This window comes from Eublepharis macularius, chromosome 10, assembly GCF_028583425.1.
Source record: "Eublepharis macularius isolate TG4126 chromosome 10, MPM_Emac_v1.0, whole genome shotgun sequence".
NCBI lineage: Eukaryota > Metazoa > Chordata > Lepidosauria > Squamata > Eublepharidae > Eublepharis > Eublepharis macularius.
Window position 1 is genome coordinate 10,275,468 of NC_072799.1, and position 22,894 is coordinate 10,298,361.

Genomic DNA, 22,894 nt, shown 5'->3' on the forward strand with positions numbered 1-22,894 from the left:
GGAGTTGAGATTGCCCTCTGTGCCGCTCCCCTCTGTCTGGAGATCAGGGGGCGGGGCCACCGGCCATGTGACCATTTTCAAGAGGTTCCGGAACTCCGTTCCCCCGCGTTCCCCCTGAAAAAAAGCCCTGGATATGACACGTAGCTTCAGAGATCTGACAAGATCAGGCTCACCTGGGCTATCCAGGTCAGGGCCTATGTTTACTTAACTATTTAATATTCAGATACTTTCCCAATAGCTCCAGATATAGAATCACCTATTGGGAGTTTAATCTGCTGGATTCTGCACCTGTCGAATAGGAGGCAGTATGTTGGGCTTCTGCAGCGTGATGGAGACTGAATGAGTGGATTGTGGCAAAGAAGATGTTGAATTTTTCATCTCCCTTGTTTGGACCTGAAAGTCCCCTTGAAACGGGATTGTTTGGGCTTTGTAAAAATATTGCCACGTCTATTACTTTATCAAGAGGCCTTGCTTGTGGGGCAAAGCTGTTCTCCTGCTGTCTCATGTTATCAGGTCCTGAAGGCTTTCGGGCCCTGCCTTCCTCTGCTCTCCGTCTGGTCTGTGCATCCATTTCTCCATATTGCCTTGGTTCTCTACCACAGCCTTGGACTTCTGGCTGCTGAAATCTCTCTTGCTACTTTGCTTTCCTTGCTTATTATGGTAGTGTTCGAAAAAGCCATGCACCAGAAGCTGCATACTCAAAAAGGCTTCACAGCCCCACTCCAGAAGTCATCCCTGAAGGACCCTCCAGAGCAATATTCCACAAGGCAGTTGGCTTTTATGTTTTATGCCACATTCCTATGAAGCGCAAGACGATATAACTAGGTTTCCCCCTCCTGTTTTATCCAAACAACAGCCCTGCAAAGTAGGGGTGTGTGTGTGTGAGAGAGAGAGACAGAGGGAGAGGGAGAGACAGAGAGAGTGGCCCAGAATCTCTCAGAGCCAGTTTAGTGTTGTGGTTAAGAGTGGCAGGACTCTAATCTGGAGAGCCAGGTTTGATTCCCCACTCTTCCACTTGAAGCCATCTGGGTGACCTTGGGTCACAGCCCCACCCACCTCACAGGATGTTTTGTTGTGGGGATAATAATAACACACTTTGTGAACCACTCTGAGTGGGCATTAAATTGTCCTGAACGGTGGTATAGTACTACTACTACTACTACTACTACTACTACTACTACTACTACTACTTCTTAACTGCCCACACAAAAAGAAACCAGTAGTCCCCTTTTCACCAAATGCACACATTCTATACATATCCCTGGAAGATTCAGTGGAGCCTAGTCTAACATGTCAACACCTGTGTCCATAACATATTTTTATATGTTGTGGTTTTTCCCGTGTTCTCGGCTTCATGCTTTTTAGGGCCAAACTGGATGTTATCTGAAATGCATTGCCGATTCCCAGTCTGTAGCTCTTCTCTGATATCTCCAGGTAAAGAAGATGTATTATAACATTTCAATGACTTAACCGTGAATAAGTGTTATACATACGAGGCTTAGTGCCCCCTGAGACTTTAAAACCACGTGGGCTACATCTCTAAACAAATATCTGACTGTGTTATCCCACCTTTCTTCCAAGGCGCTCAAGACAGAATAGTTGGCCTTCCCCTACATTATTCAGACAACAACCTGATGAGGTAGCCTAGGCTAATAGAGAGCGAATGGCCTAAGATCACCAAATGTGCTTCATGACAGAGTGGGGATTTGAACCCAGGACTCCAAGATCCTACTCGAATACTCTCTACACCACACTATGTCAAACTATTGGCTTATTTTTTCCAGTATTATCTGCTCTTCAATAGTGTGTCTTTCCCAGGCCTTCCACCTGAGATCTTTTAGTTAGAGTTAGTAGGATTCTTCCTGGGTTCTTTTGCTTGTAAAAACATGCTCTACTATGGCCCTTCGATGTTGGAAAAGTCATGTTCTGTAGAAAACACATGCAAACTAACAGTCTGTAGAATGCTTCAGGGATCTGGCCTGGAGAAAAATGTCTCATCCCTTTAACAGAGGCTTAAGGGGATGTTATTTAGTATGTGATGTTATTTACCTCCATGCCATGAAAAGCTTCAATGACCCATTTTCACAGCTAAACCTCTCCAGGCCAATTTGCAATCCTAATCAAGATTCCCTGAAAATTAAACGGGGATGTAGATGCGAAGGTAGATGTCGTGTTTTGGCTCGGAGACTGCTTAAGCATCACGGTAAGTCTCAAGAAGGAGTTGTTTTAATGTACAACAGGCTTCCGGTTAAATATTAGCTTCTTAATTCCAAAGGCGGGCAGCAAGGTAGGGCCTTGCCAAACCAAACGGAGGGCTTTTTTGGATTTAATTGCATTTTTCTATGCATTCGCAGGGCTTTTGCGTCACTGTCTTGAGTTTGCACGGCTCAGATGGTCTGACCCTCTTGGAAGGGGGTCTTAGTGGGCTGAAGCCAGGGAGTCAGCGAAGCACAGAATGGTGTGCTTCATTCCAGGTGTACAGACAATGTAGGTGCTGATTGGAGAGATGTCCAAAACAAAGCAAGTGGTGCACAACAGATGGACTGCGCACCCCCAAGGAGCAGGAGGGGGTGGGAAAGGAAAGGAAAGGGAGGTGAGGAGACGAACAGACCAATCATCATGCAGGGGGCGGGTCTAGGGCGGGTGGGGGAAAGACAAATGTGAATATCTGCACTGGAGCCAGATCCGGCATGTTCGTGATAAATCAACATCCGTTAAACTCTGGCAAACCTGGGTGAAATCACCACTGAAGGTATCGAATACTGTGCCTAAATCAGAAAAACGTCAGACAGAGTATAGGGCCAAACTGGGGGAGGGGGGAATAATCTCTGGGTAAAAGATCAATGTTTCTCATTCGGAGAGAGCCAGTCTGGTGTAGTGGTTAAGAACGGCAGGACTCTAATCTGGATTGCCAGGTTTGATTCCCCACTCCTCCACTTGAAGCCAGCTGGGTGACCATGGGGCAGTCACTTAAGAGTGGCAGGACTCTAATCTGGAGAGCCGGGTTTGATTCCCCACTTCTCCACTTGTAGCCAGCTGGGTGACCCTGGGTGAGTCACAGGTCTCTCAGAGCTCTCTCAGCCCCACCCACCTCACAAAGTGATTATTGTGGGGATAATAACAACATACTTTGTAAACTGCTCTGAGTGGGTGTTAAGTCATCCTGAAGGGCGGTATATAAATTGAATTATTATTATTGTTGTTATTATTGTCTGGTGCAGCTTCAATTTGCCTTGGGGTCATGTGGGAGGGAGAGGTGTTTAACCCTTCATTTTTGTTAATGCAAACAGATCTTTTTCTCACTCAAAATGCTAATGGTAAAGCAGGAAGCTCAGTTTCAAATACTTAAACTTCCTTCACTGAATGGCTCAGAGGCAAATACCGATTGATTGATTTTGCTCATGTCCTGCCTTTCTGCCCCATGGGGACCCAAAGCAGTTTATATCAACCTCCTCTCCTTTTCTCCTTACAACAACCCTGTGAGGTAGGTTAGGCTGAGTATCTTTAAAAAGGACCAGGCACTAGGTGATGGGAAAGTCCTCTGCCTGAGATCCCGGAGAGCTGCTGCCGGCCTGAGTAGACAATACTGACTTTGAGGGACCAAAGGTCTGATTCAGTGTAAGACAGCTTCATCTTTGTTTTGTCTGCATGATCCCTCAGCTAGTCATTTACTCACAGCTTAACCTTCTTTACAGCCAGCGTGGTCTAGTGGTTAGAATGTCAGACTAGGGTCTGAGAGACCCAAGTTCGAATCTACCCTCTGCCATGGAACCTTGCTGGGTGACCTTGGGCCAGCCACACATTCTCTGCCTAACCTGCCTCCCAGGATTGTTACTGTGAGAATAAAATTGAGGTGAACCATGTTGTAAGCCGCTTTGAGTTCCCACTGGGGAGAACAGTGGGGTATAAATACTGAATTTTAAAAATAAACGACAAGATTGTTGTGCAGATAAAATGGAGGAGAGACTATTGCACAGTGCAATAGAGAGAGATGGTGGATCAAGGACGTAATAATAATCGATGTGCATAGGGGAAATTTGGCTCTCCTCTTATGCTGAGCAAGACAAAGTAAATAGCCTGTAACATGTGTTTGGTTGTGTGTGTGTGGGGGGGGGGACAAGTGAGATCAGAAAATTTGGCCCCAAGACTAGAAGAGCCAGAATAAAACTGTAATTTTTAGAAGCATAGAAACAGGTGATGGGCAGTGGGGGGGGGGCAACTACAGGTGAGTTGAATCAGAAAACACCAAAAGTATAGATGTAAATGCACAACAATAAAACATGAAACTCACCAACACAGAATTAACCTTGATCACTGAGAGAAATGTGACTTTATAAGCTGCATTGTTTGGATATTGCACACTCCTTGCACTGTAATCAGGGGTTATTTCGTAGAAAAAGAGCTGGAGGAACTCATTATCATAACTCATTAGCATAACTCATTAGCATATGTCACACCTCTTGCCATCACCAGTATAACTGATTTGCATGTGCCACACCCCCTGACATCACCTATCCTGGCTGTTTTGGACCCAATCCTGGCCATTCAGGGCCGAAATTGGGCTCAAAATGGCAAAAAGGGGCTGAAAAGGGCTGAAAAGGGCCCAAAATGGTCAGGATCTGGCCACTGATGAGTGGGAGAGTGATCTAGCACCCATTGAAGGTCCGATCTGGGCCATTTCAGCTCCAATCTAGGCCAAAATGGGCCCAAAATGGCCGAGAGTCAGGTGGGTGGGACCACCTGACATGTGACCTCTTTGGGGAACTGCCGGAACTGCGTTCCTGTGCATTCCCCCTTGAAATGAGCCCTGACTGTAACAATTGTTTGCAGCTGCCCAACCCAGGAAAATCCAGTTGTGGATGACGGCTACACAGTGTAATCATAGCTCACTGTCTACCAATATGCGGCAACAGCTTTCATGACTGCGTTTTTCTGGTGTGATGGAAAGTCCCAGTATCTGACTGCTCTCCCGTGCGTTGGCTTGGCCAAAAAATCAAGCGGAATCTCTTAATCAAGCTTGCAGTAGCAGCAAGCTTGATTCAGAACAGCTAGGGTCACAGGAAGGGGTACTAGTGGCAGGGCACATGCTTTTTCATCACCCTGCCTTCCCGAGCTCATCCTCTGCTTTCTTTTCCCTCCTGCATTAGCAGCCTTCCAGCCCTTTGGGAGCCCTACCAGAAGGCAAGTCCTCTAGATCTGCAATGTATCCAACTTCTCTGTAGGGGCAAAGAATGATAGAACCGTGGGTTGGAAGGGACCTCCAGAGTCATCTAGTCCAACCCCCTGCACAATGCAGGAAATTCACAACTACCTCCCCACCACACCGCCAGTGACCCCTGCTCCATGTCCAGAAGTTACAAAACTAACAAGGGCAACCCTAGTGCAAATTAGCAAAGACAACAAGCCAGGGCTACGGTATAGTCAATAATTGACAATTTGACTTTTTTGGCATTTGCACTTTAATTGATAAGATTTGTTCCGGACAGTGACATTTTGCACAATTATATACTTGCTACTTACCTGTATCTATGCACTTGTGATTGCTTTTGTATAAATTGGCTTATAATTCATGTATGTATTTATAGCACTTTTGCACTTTGTACTGTGAATAATAGATTATACTCCAATTATTGACTATACCGTAGCCATGTCCAGAAGTTGGCAAAACACCTCCAGGATCCCTGGCTGATCTGGCCTGGGGAAAATTGCTTCCCGACCCCAAAGTGGTGATCAGCATTACCCTGGGTGTGTAAGAAGGGGCTACAAGAACTAAGCCCTGATGTGACCCTTCCTGCCCTCCCTCTCGTGATCTGCCCAGGTCCACAGAATCAGCATTGCTGTCAGACGGCCATCTAGCCTCTGCTTAAAAACCTCCAAAGAAGGAGAGCCCACCACCTCCCGAGGAAGCCTGTTCCACTGAGGGATCGCCCTAACTGTCAGGAAGTTCTTCCCAATGCTTAGCCGAAAACTCTTTTGATTTAATTTCCACCTGTTGGTTGAAATGATTGGAGAGCCACTAGCACAGGGCAGCTAAGGACTTCAAGGGGAGGAGCTGTGGCTCAGTGGAAGAGCCTCTGCTTTGCGCACAGAAGGTCCCAGGTTCAATCCTCAGCAACTCCAGTTAAAAAGATCAGGGAGTTAGTGATGTGAAAGGCCTCTACCAGAGACCCTGGAGAGCTGCCTGAGTAGACAATACTGACCTCGATGGACCAAGGGTCTGATTCAGTATAAAGGAGCTTCATCTACGTTCATGTTTGTGACTTCTTCAGAATCCTTTCCCCAGCGAAACCGAGAAGCTTCCAAATTATAAAAAAGAAAACTCGGAGAGCAATCCCTCATTGCCCTCCCTGCAAGACCCACCCAAAGATACATCCCCTTCGCCACGGAATTAGGAAATCCATAATCCACCCGGCCGCAGGTCTGTTTCGATGGGGGTGGGCAGAGGACCGTGTGATGTGGGCTTTGCTCCCTCTTTTTGGCTGCCGTCTCCCCTCCAGTAAATCAGCCAGTGTTTGGTGCGGCTCCGAGCGGCTCCGGCCTCTGTGCTTAAAAAAGCGAGGGGCAGGTAGCTGGTGACGCAGGTTTTGCTCAGTCATGGAACCAAACACACCTTAAGCTAACAGAGAGGGTGAAAGGTAGCAGTGTGTGTTTGGCTCGTGAAGATGTGTTTTTTAAGACCAGGCAGCGTCACTCCTATAAAAGCACGTTTCATGCCCGCTCTTGAAGAAATCAAAGACTGAAGCGCTGTCTCCAGAAACGGCACAATCCCGGCCCCCTGATTCGCACCTCCCTTCAGCCAGGTCTCGTGTGTTTCTCTTGGCAGACCTGACCTGTCTGCTTGGCTAGTGCTTGGCTCTTAAACGGATGGAACACAGAACTCTTGATGCTATTCTCCGGGGCTCCTGTTTAGTTGGCAGCAAAGCAGGGCAGTTCTGCCACCTGCCATTGTCCAAAGCCCTGCACGCGCGAGCTTGTGTGTGTTTTGTATGTACTGGGGGTGCAACTGCAAATGTTTCCATTGCAATGATTTATTTGTATTTATTTAAAACATTTCAGTGCCGCCTTTCCACCTAAGTAGAGTCCACACGACAGGAAGCGTCAAGACATTTGAACATTAAAATAGATCCGGAGGAGTGAGCCGTGTTAGTCTGTAGTCGCAAAATAGTAAAGAGTCCAGTAGCACCTTTAAGACTAACCAGTTTTATTGTAGCATAAGCTTTCGAGAACCACAGCTCTCTTCATCAGACTTGAGAGAAAGAGAGAGATTTTTTCCTACTGAGTTTATAACAAGAGTGAGATAGAAAGCCGTTCTCTGCTGATTCACTATTCTCTGTGGTACCCTAAGCAGAGACATCTGACATGTGAAGAACACGTGTCAGGAGATCCAATATTAGTCGGGAAGGGTAGTTTAAAAAGACAGAACCGGCAGCAGGGCAAAGGCTTTGTCATACGCTGGAGCTATGTGAAGGGGCTGCGAAATGCCAGAAGGGAAACTTCAAGCCATTATAACCTCTCCAGGTCCAAACCCAACTCTGGAAGGCAGCTCCAGCCCATTTTCATTCCTTGCTGCCCTCTGGTTGAGATCCTACACAGATTTAGACAGGAGAGGTGAAATTGACAGAGCCTTCCAGGAGGCGCAGATGAAATTGGCAAACCCTCTGAGGAGTGCTCTTCGCCGGCTCTGCCTTTTTAAACTACGCTTCCCAGCTAACATTGCATCTCTCTACACTTGACCAACTCGTGTCGAGGCGTCTTGTGCAGAGAGACTCAGAGCTGGATGTTCCTAATCCCAATAAATTCAGTGGGTTTAGAATTGTGTAATTCTGTTGAAGATTGCACTATCATTTGCCTGGCCACAGCTATTGAACATATTTGTAAAATCCCATTACTAAGCCATTAAACTGCAGACGGGGTTAATAAATCAGACCAGAGTTTCATTCCAGATTGATTGCAGCACCATTACTAGCTCTAAATCCAGGTTTGCCAGTCTGTCTGCGATGCAGAGGAATGTCAGAGGTACGAGACTGAAATGTGCTGCTGACGGAAATACATGGTGCTTTTTGCTAGGGATGCCTGAACATGCCACTTTTTGTTTCTTTTCGTAGACTGACATTGCGAAGATTTTCATCCCGCTGGCTTCCCCCTCCAATTTCACTTGTGTCTTTACAACATCTGTATGGCATTTATATAATATATGCCATGCTTGCACAAAACCAGACATCTCATTTACTATCAAATGTCATTATTTGGTTTGGAGGAAATGGTGACTGCAATTTCATACCCAGCTCTGAGAAAGTGGAAATAGAAGCTCCAGCTTTCGAATGGAATCGGAATAAGCGGAGAATTTCATGGCATACCGTTCTGCACTTCACGGCAGCTGACAAAGGCAGCAGACAAGAATATATATGATAGAATTAAACAACTTGGATAAAGTTTGAATGGAAGACTATTTGGAGGTTGGGCAGTTTTCTTTTCTGTGGTTAGATATGTATTTTAAATGGTGTGTTGTCTGTCTAACTTGATTGACTGAACAGTTTCTGGAACAGCGTTTGCTCCTTGTAGCAGTAGATCCATTGCTTTTTGGCTCGCTGCTCTTTTTTGAAAACAACCCCATATTCACCTTTGACATTTTAAATATATACCTAACCAGAGAACAGAAAACTGCAAACCTTCAGTTTAAGGAAGTATAACATTAAAAATCATGGCCCAGTGGTTAGAGTGTTGGACTAGGATCTGGGAGTTTGAATCTCCACTTTGCCATGGAAGCTTTCTGGGTGACCTTGGGCCTGTCACACCCTCTCAGCGGCAGCCTAACCTACCTTACAGGGTCGCTGTGAGGATACAAGGGAGAAGAGGAGAACAGAGTTGTAAGCCTTCTTGCTCTTCCACTGGGGAGGAAAGTATGGTATAAATATCTAAAAGGACAGAGCTGCCACCTTTTGTTAAAGATAGTCATGGAATTGAGCCTGTCAGCCAGTAGGTATGGGGACAAGAGGGTGTGTGTAACGTCTCTGACATCACTACATCACTTACGGATACAACCAGGAAGTGACAAAAGGTAGCTCTAGGAATTGCTGTAAACTCGATGGTAAAACTATAGTGTTTCTATTGATTACTAGAGCTACCCTTTGCCACTTCCAGGTTGTACGCAGAAATGATATAGTGACATCAGCGACATCACTGTTTTTTATTTTTCTCCTGCTGTTTATTGGAGTGATGGGCAACAGGGCCTCCTGTGTGCTGCCCCACCAGACACATGCAATAATAAAAGGTACTGCTTGTGATGCTAAATATAGAACAATAACCTTTTGAATTACGGGAGTATCTCTGACCATGTAGGGTGGCCTCTCCCCACCACCATCGAACCTTGTGTCTGGAGTGAGAGGACTCTGCCCTTTCGCTCTCTCCTGAGCATGAAGCATGGGAGAGTTGGCCAGGGTGCCTGGAATAGATTAAACTAGCTGTGGAGACAGAGTAAAATCACCACCACCCCATTATGGCTAGCTCTCCCTTTTCCTGAATGGCTACTTTGGTGGTGGTTTTACTGTCTCTTCCCCGATGTTAGCTTGCTGTGTAGCGGTTAAGAGCAGCAGGACTCTAATCTGGAGAGGCAGGTTTAACTCCCCACTCCTCCACTTGAAGCCAGCTGGGTGACCTTGCATCAGGCACAGCTCTCTCAGAGCTCTCTCAGCCCCACCCACCTCTCAGGGTGATTGTCATAGGGATAATAATAACACACTCTGTAAACTGCTCTGAGTGGGTGTTAAGTTGTCCTGAAGGACAGTATATAAATAGAATGTTGTTGTTGTTGTTGTTGTTGTTATCTCCCAACAGTCACAGGAAGGAGAGCATGGAGGCTGCAGAGAAGGGTGGGGTGGTGGGGTGGTGGTGGTTGGAGGGGATGGCCCCTTCCACCCCTGGTGCAGGGCCCACAGCAAACTTGTCCTCCAGTCTTTCCACAGTTTCAAGGTGGGAGGCATCTGCCACCCACAAGCCTTATTCAACAAAGGTTTTACCCAGTTTCCTGGAACATGGGATAGTTGCCGCATTGAGGCAGTGAAAGCTAGTGTGGTATAGTGGTTAGAGCATCGGACTAAGATCTAGGAAGCCCAGGTTTGAATCTTTACTCAGCCGTGGGAGCTTTCTGGGTGACGCTGAGTCAACACTCTCAGTGTAACCTACCTCATAGGGTTGTCGTGAGGATAAAATTGGGAGGGAAGGAGAATTAGTTAAGTTGCTTTGGGTCCCTGTTGGGGAGAAAAGTGGGGCATGAAGTGGAGGGCTGTGCTCAGGAGAGCCACAGGTGTCGTGTCAAAGAGCCACATGTGGCTCCATCCTGAGCCATTGAGTGATTACCGTTGCATTAGAGAATTTACTCCTGCAAAGAATTTGTGGTTTAGGGTATGTGGATTTTCCTGCATGTGTCTCTGGATTGGGATGAAGCTGAACTTCCTTGTGCTTTAGGTTGTGTCCGACTTGTGTGATGATAGCCTTGCTGTGGTGTTGGTTATTGGGATGGAAGAAAGGACAGTAGAAACTACAGTCCATTTTTGCAGACATTTTTTCCTGCACAAATTATTCATCTTTTATGAATAATGCAATTATGGGTTTTTTCCCCTTAACAGTAACGTTAAGAAGATATAGTTGGGAATGGGTGCCTGCTTGCTGGAAAAGGAATCAGTGCACTTCTTTGAACTTTGGCTAATTGCTTCTATTCCTTCTTTTAAAAGAAAGCTAGCCTGAATTCAGCAACTTCCAAGCTGAAGAGCTCAAAACTGAGATCTTTTTTAAAAAGCCACAGGAGCAGGCCTTGATGTCAGGGGCACAGCCAGGGCTTTTTTTCTGGGAAAAGAGATGGTGGAACTCAGTGGGTTGCCAGCACAGGGGGCAACTCTTCCCAGGAGGTGGTGCCCCTGGTACCACATGTGTGCGCGCAAAGTGCACACATGCTCCCAGGGCCAATGATGTCACTTTGGGTCAGCTGGAACAAGGGGGAGTTTTTAAAAGTTTAAATCGCCCTCGGTGAAAACGGTCATATGGCTGGTGGCCCTGCCCCCTGATCTCCAGACAGAGGGGAGTTTAGATTGCCCTCCGTGCCACTGGAGCGGCGCGGAGGGCAATCTAAACTCCCCTCTGTCTGGAGATCAGGGGGCAGGGCCACCGGCCATGTGACCATTTTCAAGAGGTTCTGGAACTCCGTTCCACCATGTTCCAGCTGAAAAAAAGCCCTGGCATAACAACAGTAGGCATAAAACTCTCTCTCATGCCCTTCCCTAATGCCAAGGACATGGTCTATTTACATGCTAGCTGCTGAATGGGATGCCAGCCTAATAATTCATCTTGGCTATATGGAAAGGGGAAAAACATGAGGGCATGATCTAGAACTGACTTATCTGAACCTAATTACCCCCAGGATTATTATTTGCTCCTGTTTTAAGAATGTGCTTTGCAATTAAGTGAAATAGATTTTGAAAATATATTTTAAGAGGGCCAGAATGGCAGAAACAGATAGCTTTGTTTTTAAGTGAATGAGCACTCTCTTAACAACAACATTTGATTTCATCTTTGCCTCCCCCGAGGCTCTGTCTATTTCATCTTCCCTTCTGGGAGGCAAAGATGAAATTCACAAATCCTCTGAGGACAGATCTCTGCCTGCTCTGTCTTTTTGAACTACGCTTCCCGACTAACATTTCATCTCCTTACACTTGAGCATTCCCATGTAAGATGTCTCGTGTAAAGAGACTTTAAGTAACCACAGCCAGTCTATACACATGTGAAGCTGGGTGGTTTCCATGTTGGGACAAGGACAGCGTTTCACCTTCTGTCCTCCCCTTCCAGAAGTTGAACACAAGTTATCCTTTCCCAGCATAGCAGAGAAAACCCATGCTAATTCATGCTGCTACACAGATACATTGCTTTGCTTTGGTTCTCAACTTTGGTTATTATTATGTCTTTAAAATGAAATAGAGAATCAGGACATTTGGCTGCGTACCACTTAAAGTTCCCCATAGGAATCTATTGTTATCAAGAGTCTTTCAGACGGATTCATCACATTTTTGTGGCTTTCCTCTTTTCTTCCCTCACTAGGCTGGAATGATTCGGACAAATGAAGATGAGTATTTCATTGAACCGTTGGAGAAAGGCAAGCAAATGGAAGAAGAAAACGGGAGGGTTCATGTACTCTACCGGAGGTCAGCAATTGCACAGATTCCAACAGATGAACTCCCTGACTTCCACAGAGAAGGTTAATTCTCTTTTTTTGAATTTATTACAACTAAGTTGGTTGGCATTTCTAGAGTTTCTTTTCAACATGAGAATTCTGTTTGAGGTACTTGTTCTCAAAATGATAATTTCTGTGGGATGCCGGACAGACAATTCGGTTGATGCTGCAAAGCCTGTGCATCGATTGTGTGGTTAAATAGTCTTCAGGCGTTAGATGCATCCTATAGAATAATCTGATTGTAGAGGAGGAGTCAACCAAGATTAGGGCCGTTTCCACACATCTTACCTGCCTGCAGAACATCGCGCAAAAGATCCGGAAGGCAGCGACACTGTTATCCGGGAGTTTTGCACGAAATCACGCGAAATTGTGCAAAACTCCCAGATAACGGTGTCTTCCTGGCGCGATTTCACGCGAGAAGACGCTGTCTTCCAGGTCTTTTGCGCGATGTTCCGCAGGCAGGTAAGATGTGTGGAAACGGCCTGAGTCATATAACCAGAGATGATACTGCAAAATTAACGAAATGAGTCAAAATCTTTGCTGGAATTAAATGCCCCCCGAAGATGATGAATGGAGTGGAAAGGTTCATTATTCAGAGAATATAGCTAAAGCCTATATTCATACAGGTTAGAAATCCCTGCTAAAACAATTCATTCCCAAACAATGGGTATTCAATGTATTGTCGAAGGCTTTCACGGCCGGAGAACGATGGTTGTTGTGGGTTTTCCGGGCTGTATTGCCGTGGTCTTGGCATTGTAGTTCCTGACGTTTCGCCAGCAGCTGCTGGCGAAACGTCAGGAACTACAATGCCAAGACCATGGCAATACAGCCCGGAAAACCCACAACAACCAATGGGTATTCACTTAAAGTGCAAGGTGCTGAAGCAGGAAAAATGTTCATTAAAGCACTGTGCGCCTCCCTGAGAACCTTTAAGCCCCAAAGCAGTCCGTGGCCACAAGCTGCCCAAGGGTGTTGTAAGGAGAAGGAGCGGTCCAATCAAGGAAGAGCCATCTGACGGATGGACCGGTTCCTATGCAAAATGCCGTTTCGATTCTTTTTCAAAGATGGCAAGATGAAACAAAAACGGGTACTGACACTATCCTTATTCAAAACATTCTGTTCTGGCAATTTAGCATACACGTCAGACCCACTCCTTCAAGAGGGAAGTATGTAATAAAGTGCGCCCTGTATAAAGGCTTTAGCACGTAGCACTTTAAGTGTATCCTCCTTGTACTGATTAATGAATTGTATCAATAATTGATGTTGCCGAGGTTTTGTTGGTTGCGTGTCTGTTTGAAAAGTATAACGTCTGACAAATTACATTTAATGATATTGCTGTAAACGTGTTGTATATTTATTGTCTTATACCGTTTATTGGTGGTGCTAGTTACTTTTCACAGATTTTCTTGGTTACCTTCCATCTCATAGCATTTTAAAAGCTATTGTTGAAAAGTAGAAGCTGAAGGCAGATTTTGTGGCCAAAGTCCACAGCTGGAGGGTCTTCCTTGGAGAACTTGGGGTCTTTAGAAGTGGACAAAAACCCAGATGTAGCCATTTCTCCCACTCTGTTGCTCTTAGTGGCTCTCAGGGGCCCTCTAACCATTTTTTCTGGCTCTTTATCCCACTAGCCAGTGGTACAGTCCAGCGGGGCAATGCTCCGAAGAAATTGTTAAGCAACTGAATGATAATAGTAATAACATTCGATTTATGTACCGCCCTTCAGGACAACTTCATGCCCACTCAGAGCGGTTTACAAAGTGTGTTATTATTATCCTCATGACAATCACCCTGTGAGGTGGGTGGGGCTGAAAGAGATCTGAAAGAGCTGTGACTGACTTACGGTCACCCAGCTGGCTTCAAGCGGAGGAGTAGGGAATCAAACCTGGCTCTCCAGATTAGAGTCTTGCCATTCTTAAGTGACTAATCCAAGGTCACCCAGCTGGCTTCAAGCGGAGGAGTGAGGAATCAAACCTGCCTCTCCAGATTAGAGTCCTGCCGCTCTTAACCACTATACCAAACTGGACCACATGAAAGCCTGCTGTGGGCCAGAGGTTCCCATGGGTTGTAATTTGCTCTGATCTGTAATGGAGTCAGCAGTCCATGATGTCTCACAGCATAATCATTGCTCAGCTAAGGGGGACTGTAGCATCATAGTCCATGGTCAGTATTCCCGTGATAGTCCATTACTTTGAAAATGCATGGCCAGTGATGAAAGAAGTAGCACAAGAGACCCACAAGTACATTTGTGTGCCTGAGTGCTCGCCCATGTTTGAAGAATGCTATGTGTGCAAGAAACTCCATTGGCCTATTTTCCGTTTGGTAGCTGATATGGCATTCTGTATTTGATTTCCGTTTCTAGTCACAGAAGGGGGAAAAAACGTGATGGGACTGGCTGAGATTTCAGATTGCTGACTTGTATGAACTTCTAGTTGTTTCAGCGTAATTGATTTGGTCTGGGCATATTGGGATGTAAGCAGAATGTGGTTGGTCCATCTTAAAATAATTATTGCTTATCCTAATCTGCAAGATCTCCTTTTCTCCTGCTTTCAAAATGATTTTTTCCTTATGAATGTTTGAGGAGCCAAGTGGTTCATGGACCAAGAATTCTCTCAAACATCACTGGAAGCTCTCAGCGTACGTTCAAGTTGAGGCAGAGGGAGCGGCAAATCTTATTTGGCTTCCCATATTCTGTAAAATGAGGCATATGGCTATGACAGCTTTCCAAAGAACAGGAGGGAGAGGGCTGAAATAGACCCCTACAAGTGGGTGGGGCTGGGGTTGCTATGCAGGAAAATCTGGAATTGGGGAGAAGCTCCTACCTGCCATCTGAACTCAAAGATGGTTCCAGTAAGAGGTGGAGGATGCGTATATCCTTCAGCTATTCAAAATAAACCTACAAATGTAGGGTTGAATTCACTGGAAGAGTTTATGGAAGGTGTAGGAAGATCTTTCCTCTTCCCATATGTCGGATCCTTCTGGATTCGTTGTGACTATACATGCACCATTCTTGATAAGATTTATCCGGACCTGTCTAATACAGATCTTAGATGTCTGGACTACTGAAAAATTATCATCTACACCAATCAAAAAGAGTCCAGTAGCACCTTTAAGACTAACCAACTTTATTGTAGCATAAGCGTTCGAGAATCACAGTTCTCTTTGTCACATGCATCTGATGAAGAGAACTGTGATTCTCGAAAGCTTATGCTACAATAAAGTTGGTTAGTCTTAAAGGTGCTACTGGACTCTTTTTGATTTTGCTACTACAGACTAACACGGCTAACTCCTCTGCATCATCTACATCAATGTTTCTTTAGTATTCCTGTTTTATTTGGGGACGTGGGACCTACTCACTCGTTCATAGATATACAATTTTGATCATATGTACTCTATTTATCCATATGTGTTTTAATGAACTTTGTATGACCTTTAATGCAGTTCATTTGCAGGGTGTGACAAAATACAAATGTTCTTATATCTTTGACAACCAGTTAAAAATAGTTGGGCAAAGGGTAGATAAAATATTTTTTTAATTGCTAGAAAAGATGAAGTATAATCTGTTTATCTAGCCTGTAGTAATTTTTAAGCATTTTAAAAAGATTTATAGTGTCTTATCTTTGCAGGTGTGCAATGGCATCATAAATTAGCTTTAGTAAAACATCATATGATTAAAAATATAAAGAATCACATTTTTATATGATTGTCTCATGTAAAAGATCTTAGAGACGTCTTTATAGATAGCAAATGTTATTTAGTATAAAAGGATGTCATCAGGATAAGAAATTAGGGCTTCGATTAAGGAAATCTCACCCAGAAGATTGTAGGTGAGAAATGTATGTGTTTGTACAAGCGCGCAGAGCTTTGGGCTTAGCGAGCAAAGCGAGTAAAGGCACAGCCTCTAGTAAAAAAAAAATCAAGATTAATATTTTTTTAAAAAATTAAATGTCCAATGAAGCAACTGGCAATCAGGCAAGTGAAAATTACAGAAAAGAAGCCCTGCAAAGTGTCAGGATGGCTAAGTTACTCGGGGCTTAGAATCTTGTCTCGGTGATAAAATTGACAAATAAATTTTATACAGGCCAACGAAGGAAGATAAAAAGGACAATCTGTTTTTAAGGCAATCTGCTGTGTTTGTGACATTCTAGAGGAATAAAGTACAAGACAGCCAGATGGTTTACATCCAATGCCAACCAATGTTTGGGTGATATCATCCTCCTCCCCCGCTCTGTGGGCCAAGCTACACATGACGAATGACACTTGAACGGCAAGTGGATTGAGTGGAGGGCAAGTGAACAGGGAGAAATACACTTGCTGTTCAAGCGTCATTCGTCATGTGTAGCTTGGCCCTGTGCCTCTGCAAAACCTAATTTGCAATTTTGACCAACCCAGCAATCCATGCATTGAAGCTCCCCTCTAAGGAGACCGCTGGTCTGGCTTGGAAGGAAAGGGCAAGTTGTATTTTGGCCAGTCTGGATTACATGGCAAACTCTGGTTTGCCAAAAAGGAGAAGTGTGGGAGGAAGAAGTGAGGAAAGAAGGGAAGAAGGAGAGGACGTGAAGCGGCCTGAAGCCTGCTCACATGGGCCGTTTCCACATGGCTGACCTTTGCTCGGAACGACCCGGAACATCGTGCAAAAACCACGGAAGATTGCGTTTTCTCATGCAAGATTTGTGCAACGTTGCGCGACATCACACAAATCTTGTGTGAGAAAACGCAATCTACCATGTTTTTTGCACGATGTTCCGGGTTCCGAGCAAAGGTAAGCTGTGTAGAAACGGCCATGGTGTTAAACAAGGATTTGACATATGAACCGAGTCCGTGGTGAATTTTACACATTGTAAAATCTTGTTTGACTTTCCACCATTACGATAATTTATAATTTTGTGAACTTTTCTGGGGTAAGTTTTCTTCAGACATTATGACTGTGCATACCAAGAAGCTGCCAACCACACGGTGATTCTTTGTGATACGTACGGTTGCCTTGTTGACACAGATTTTCAGCTTTGGTACACATGCACCAGAACCCTGGAAAATCAGGGTTTGGTGTAGGCAAGATCCATCTTTGGCCCCTTTCAGACAACGTGGCAGCTGTGCATAGCACAAGGATCACAGGTAATGCATGTTTCTGATACATACATTTGGCATGTTCCCAGTACTCAGAAATGTAACATCTGAAGAGCCCAACAGTGGCTGAGAGAATAAGTCCACAGCACTGAGACGGGCCGTAGTTCAGTGGTGGAGCACAGGTTTGTGCACAGAAGATCCCAAGTTCTTTCCCTGACATCTCCAGTTATAGAACCAAGTAGTAAGTGACCGCTTTCTGAGAGCTAAACTATAGGAGACGAATTACACAAGGACACTCGCGTGAAGGGAGTCGCAGTGTTAGCCAGGAAGCCGAGCTTTAAAGGACAGATCGGAAGGCTCTGTCAATTTCCCCTCTCTAAAGAGCCGCTCCTCAGAGGGTTTGTTTATTTCCTCTTCACCACCTAGAAGGGGAGGTGAAACACACAGAGCCTTCAGGAGGTGAAAAGGAAATAAACACCCTGAGGAGCTATCTTTGCTGGCTCTGTAGTGAGGGGAAATTGACAAAGCCTTCCGATCTGTCTTTTAAAACTCAGCTTCCCAGCTAGCATTGCGTCTCCTTTCACATGGGTGTCCTCGTGTAGTTCATCTCTTGTAGTTTAGCTCTGAGACCCAGGAGAGGGACTGCCAATCAGAATAGATAATACAGAGCTTGATAGGCCAGTAGACTGAGGGCCAAGCTACACATGGCGAATGACACTTGAATGGCAAGTGTATTTCTCCCTGTTCACTTGCCCTCCACTCAATCCACTTGCCGTTCAAGTGTCAGTCTTAGGAGCTTCTTTTAAATTTTAAAATTAAATTGCAGCAATATATAATCAGAACCAGGATTTGAGTCCAGGGATACCTTAGAGACCAACAAGATTATAGAGTGTAAGCTTTCAAGAGGCAGAGCTCCCTTCTTCAGACAATTCTGACTCTTGAAAGCTTATTCTCTGAAAACTCTTACTGGTCTCTGAAGCGCCACTGTATTCAAATCCTGCTGTTCCAGTGCAGACTAACATAGCTTCCCACCTCAGAACAAACAGCAAGTTGACAAATTAAAAATGAGTGAAGAAAGAGAATGTACACCTTTCTAGTAATTCCTTTGGTTATCCATTCACTTCTAGCAGCGTAAGGATTTTTTTTAAAAAAAAAGTACAGCCAATTGTTGCCAATTTTTGTTCCTAAATATTCTTAGAATTTTGGATTGCTGTTAGTTTAACTATTGATAACAACTATTGATAACCTCCCTGAAATCAGTAGTTATATCAACAAAATATAAAAGATATATTTCCAGTTTCAAATTAAAGACCAGCCCCCCCCCATCTCAAAAATTGTCTTTTGCACTGTTTTTTAATAAACTTGCCTTGGTATAAGAAGCTTCACACACCTGAGCCCTTGGTTCAAATCTCATTTTTGCAGCTACCTTCCTATGTAGCCTTTGACAAGTCAGTCTTTCTCAACGTCAGCCCTTCAACTGCAATGCAGAACTGATGTAAGGATTATAACAAGCTGATGTATATGAAACACTCAGAATATAGATTCAAGTCGGTAGCCGTGTTGGTCTGCAGTAGAACAGCAGGATTTGAGTCCAGTAGCACCTTATCGTCCAACAAGATTTTTCGAGGGTATAAGCTTTTGTGAGTCGGAGCTCCCTTCTTCAGATATTTGACCTCTCAAATGCTTAAACTCTTGAAAAATCTTCTGGGTCTTTGAACAGAGAAAATGTTACAAAAATGTGAAGTATTATCATAATGACGGCCATGTATTCATGATGGTGGAGAGTGCTGTCAAGTTATAACTGACATTTAGCGACACCTGGTGGGGTTTTCATGGCAAAAGACTAATAGAGGGGTTTTGCCATTACCTGCCTCTGCAACCCTGGTCTTTGTTGGAGGTCTCCCATCCAATTACTAACCACGGCCAATCCTGCTTAGCTTCCAAGAGCTGATGAGATTGGGTTTGCCTGGGCTATCTGTGGCTGTTTCCACATGTCCTTAAAGGAACAGCCCACTCACTGAATGCTGCCAGCTGTCCCCCTTCATTCCACACATCTCCGATTTCAAAACGGTAGCAGGCGGTTTGGCTTCTGTTTTTTCCATGCCCTTTTTGAGAAGGCACTTTCCTGCGGTCCTCAAAAAGGCACCAACAAAATGGAAGCCAAACAACCTGCTACTGTTTTGAAATCGGAGATGTGTGGAGTGAAGGGGAAAAGCCAGCAGCATTTGGTGAGTGGGCTGGCCCTTTAAGGGCATGTGGAAAAGGTCAGTGTCAGGGCCACATATTCATAAATTGTACAATTACAATTTCTATGTTACAATTTTAAAATGAGAAACCAAAACATATTGCTACAGTGTATGAGATTTGTAAACTTTCTCCTTTCCACCTAGCTAGAATGGCCACGGGCCAAAAAATGCATAATAAACCTAGAAGCCCTCCAAGAAAAAGCAGATGCTGTGATTTCTTCATAACCAGAAATTGGCTTTCTTTTTTGAAAGATAATCTGGCCTTCTCGTTGGTCAAGCTAGCCACATTAAGGGTTAGAAAACCATGCAAGTTTTGACCTGGCACAGGAACCCTGAGCAAGGAATGCTGTCCGAAGAGAAACTGCTTCCCCGACATGTCTGCCCAGCACCGCACGTAAGGGAACAAGAGTCCTCGAGGGAAATTTCCTTCCCCACGGGCTGGCTGCCAGAACTGAAGTAACTGGGCAGCCTTGTTTCATAAATAAATAAGGCTGGCTCCAAATAAACAGGGCTAGTGAGTCATAACTAAGAATCTGGCAGGTCAAATTTATCTTAAGTGAGATTTGGAGAGCTCACCTCTCGTGTGTGCATGCGTGCGCACACATAAATACACACTCTCACATTACACACGCTGCTTCACAGGGAAAATTTTGGTGTCCAAAAGTGAAAAAAAAAAAACCCAAGCAAAGTCGGGAGCCAAGTTAGGGAACCAAACAAGGGATTTTCTGAGTGCAATAGGAGCAGAGTTTCTCTCCAAAGGTCACGCTGGGTTGCTGTGTTCTAACGTCTTAGCCTTGAGTATTTGCCTAGAAAGTTTCAGAGAAAGAGAGAAGCTGATAGGAGCCAAGCAGGCGCCCTGTCTTTGGAGAAGCACTTAACTTTAGCTCGGCCTTGCAAATAAAACCACAAAAGTTTCTAGACCGCAGGGGAGTTTTTTTTAACTAGTCTGCCTACACACACGAACTAAGGAATGAAGAATGTATCAAGTCCTTTACCAAGAATCATCTGCCTGTTCTCCTGGAGGCGTTTCTGACTTGTCTCAGGTGAAGAAGAGAGCAGATTTTTCGAAACTTGCTTTATTTACATGCTACTGGAAAAAATTACTTTGAACAAAAGTAATTCAATTTCAGCATAACAGTGTACAGATTCCTTTTAAAAACGTCAGTTGCGTGAAAGGGCAGAGTGTTTCGGTAAATTCAGCCACAAATAAAAAGTCTAATGGTCCATACTGGATATCCCTAAAATAGTCTTTGCCGTTCAGACCTGGATTGTATAATCCAAGGCACATTTCCCTGGCAGCTGGAATTTAGGGAAATCAATGAGAATTATCTAGTTGACTTTTAACTGTCTTTCTGTCCCTTGACTTTTAACAGTCATTCTGTCCCTTGTTTCTTTTTCTTACTTATTTTGAAGAATATTTAGGGCCAAGCTACACATGACGAATGACACTTGAACGGCAAGTGGATTGAGTGGAGGGCAAGTGAACAGGGAGAAATACACTTGCCGTTCAAGTGTCATTCGTCACGTGTAGCTTGGCCCTTAGAATCTTATTATACGTACATGATGACAAACACCTGCTTGTTGTCCTAGGTTTGTTTGTTTTTTGCTGCACCATCTGGTTCTACAAACCTTTCAATGTGACATCATCGTGGTCCATGTTTTCCCGCTCCATTTCATTGGTCAGCTGCTCTGTGGGCGGGGGAGCATGCAGCATGATGACATCTGATTTACATGTCCTTGGGGCATATTCCTGCATTTCTTATATGCATGCATTATATTTAGCATTGTCAACTCCAGGGTAGTAAATTGTAGGGGGGTTGCCTGGGGAGGGTTGAGTTTGGGGAAGGGGAGGGACCTCAATGGAGTCTAATGCCATTGAATCCACCTTTCAAAGCAGCCATTTTCTCCAGGGGAACTGATTTATGTACTCTGGAGAGCAATTGTAATTCCAGGAGGTTTCCAGGCTGCACCTGGAGGTTGTCATGCTGATTTCATTGCATGTGAGGTTTGATAGGTCCCTCTATCCTCCTGGCAGGAGGGCTGAGACCTGGCACTTACCTTTTGCTGTCCCAGTTTGAATCCTCACGCGTGCGCTCCAGCCGTGGTGTGATGACTTCATTTCTGGAAGTGACGTCATTGCGCTGGACACAGGAGTGCTCCGGTGCTCCGCATGGCTCAAATTCGGCCAGTTTGGGGCCTAAATTGGCTCCAAACGGCATGCAGAGATGCTCCTGTGGCTGGCATGGCCAGTGGGAGCACAATCACGGCGCACGCTCCTAAGGTGCTTGCTGGCGGCGGGCAAGTTCCAGGAGTTTCCCCCCTCCCACCAATCCCAGGAGTTTGCCCGCCACGGGCAGGCACCTGGGAGCCCTATTGCATGTGTACGCATATAATCACTACACACTAAAAAAGTAATGTATAAAATAGCCCAGCAGAGGCTTATTTGCATTTTTAATCTGGCATGATAATGCCAGGAAAGTGATTTTCGTGTTTTGTATCCATTTCCAAGAATGGTTCTTGCGGCAAAGGCCTTGCAGAAAATGGCCACCACTATTATGCCTGAGATGTCGGTGTCCTGATTTTTAAGTAAGAAGAATTGAAGAGATCCGTAGTTGATATAAGCAATTTCTCTTCAATTGCGTATCAAATATTAGCTTTCTGTAATATAGCCAACTGCCTGGAGAAAAAAAATGTCCTCTCCTTTTAATAGAGGCTTAATAGGATTTTATATACCAGGTGATATTATTCCCTTCCATGCCATGAAAAGCTTCAGCTACCCATTTTCCACCCATCAGACCTCTATTAAAAGGGGCCAGGCATTTTTCTCAAGGCTTGCTCCCCCCCCCCCCCCCGCCCTCCACCATAGCTTTCTGTGTGTTGAGGAAGCAGTTTGAAACCTGCCTGGGTGAATCGGCCCATGAGGTCCCCAGGCCGTGTTTCATATCCCGTTGAGGAATGAATATTTCAGGCTGAAAGGAGACATGAGAGAGGATACATGGCTCATGCCAAAATTGGCAGGCCTATTTTTTTCTGCTGCACCATCTGGTTCTACAAACCTTTCAATGTGACCTCATCGTGGTCCACGTTTTCCCGCTCCACCTCATTGGTCGGCTGCTCTGTGGGCGGGGGAGCATGCAGCATGTTGACATCACATTGAGGCATCCGAGGGCCGGTGTTTTCTGTGCCAACCCGCATCCTCTGACATGCCCATTTCCAGCCTTGGTCACAAAGCCTTGTGTGATTTTTATCCTGGCCTTGAAACGGTGGAGGAAAAGAGCGAAAAACGTGTTGAATATTCTAAGCTAACACTTCCCTCTCAGGATTTTCGTTTTTCCTACGAGAACCCAAACACTTCAGCGGCAAA

General features: G+C 44.9%; 1 protein-coding gene across 1 annotated transcript in view; it reads left to right on the plus strand.

Annotated features, from left to right (window-relative positions):
- ADAMTS3 (ADAM metallopeptidase with thrombospondin type 1 motif 3) overlaps positions 1-22,894 on the plus strand; it is a 152,480-nt gene that overhangs the window by 42,226 nt on the left and 87,360 nt on the right. Inside the window, exon 4 of the mRNA XM_054990701.1 lies at positions 12,088-12,244. Coding sequence (XP_054846676.1) covers positions 12,088-12,244 — 157 coding nt within the window. The remainder of the gene's footprint in view (positions 1-12,087; positions 12,245-22,894) is intronic.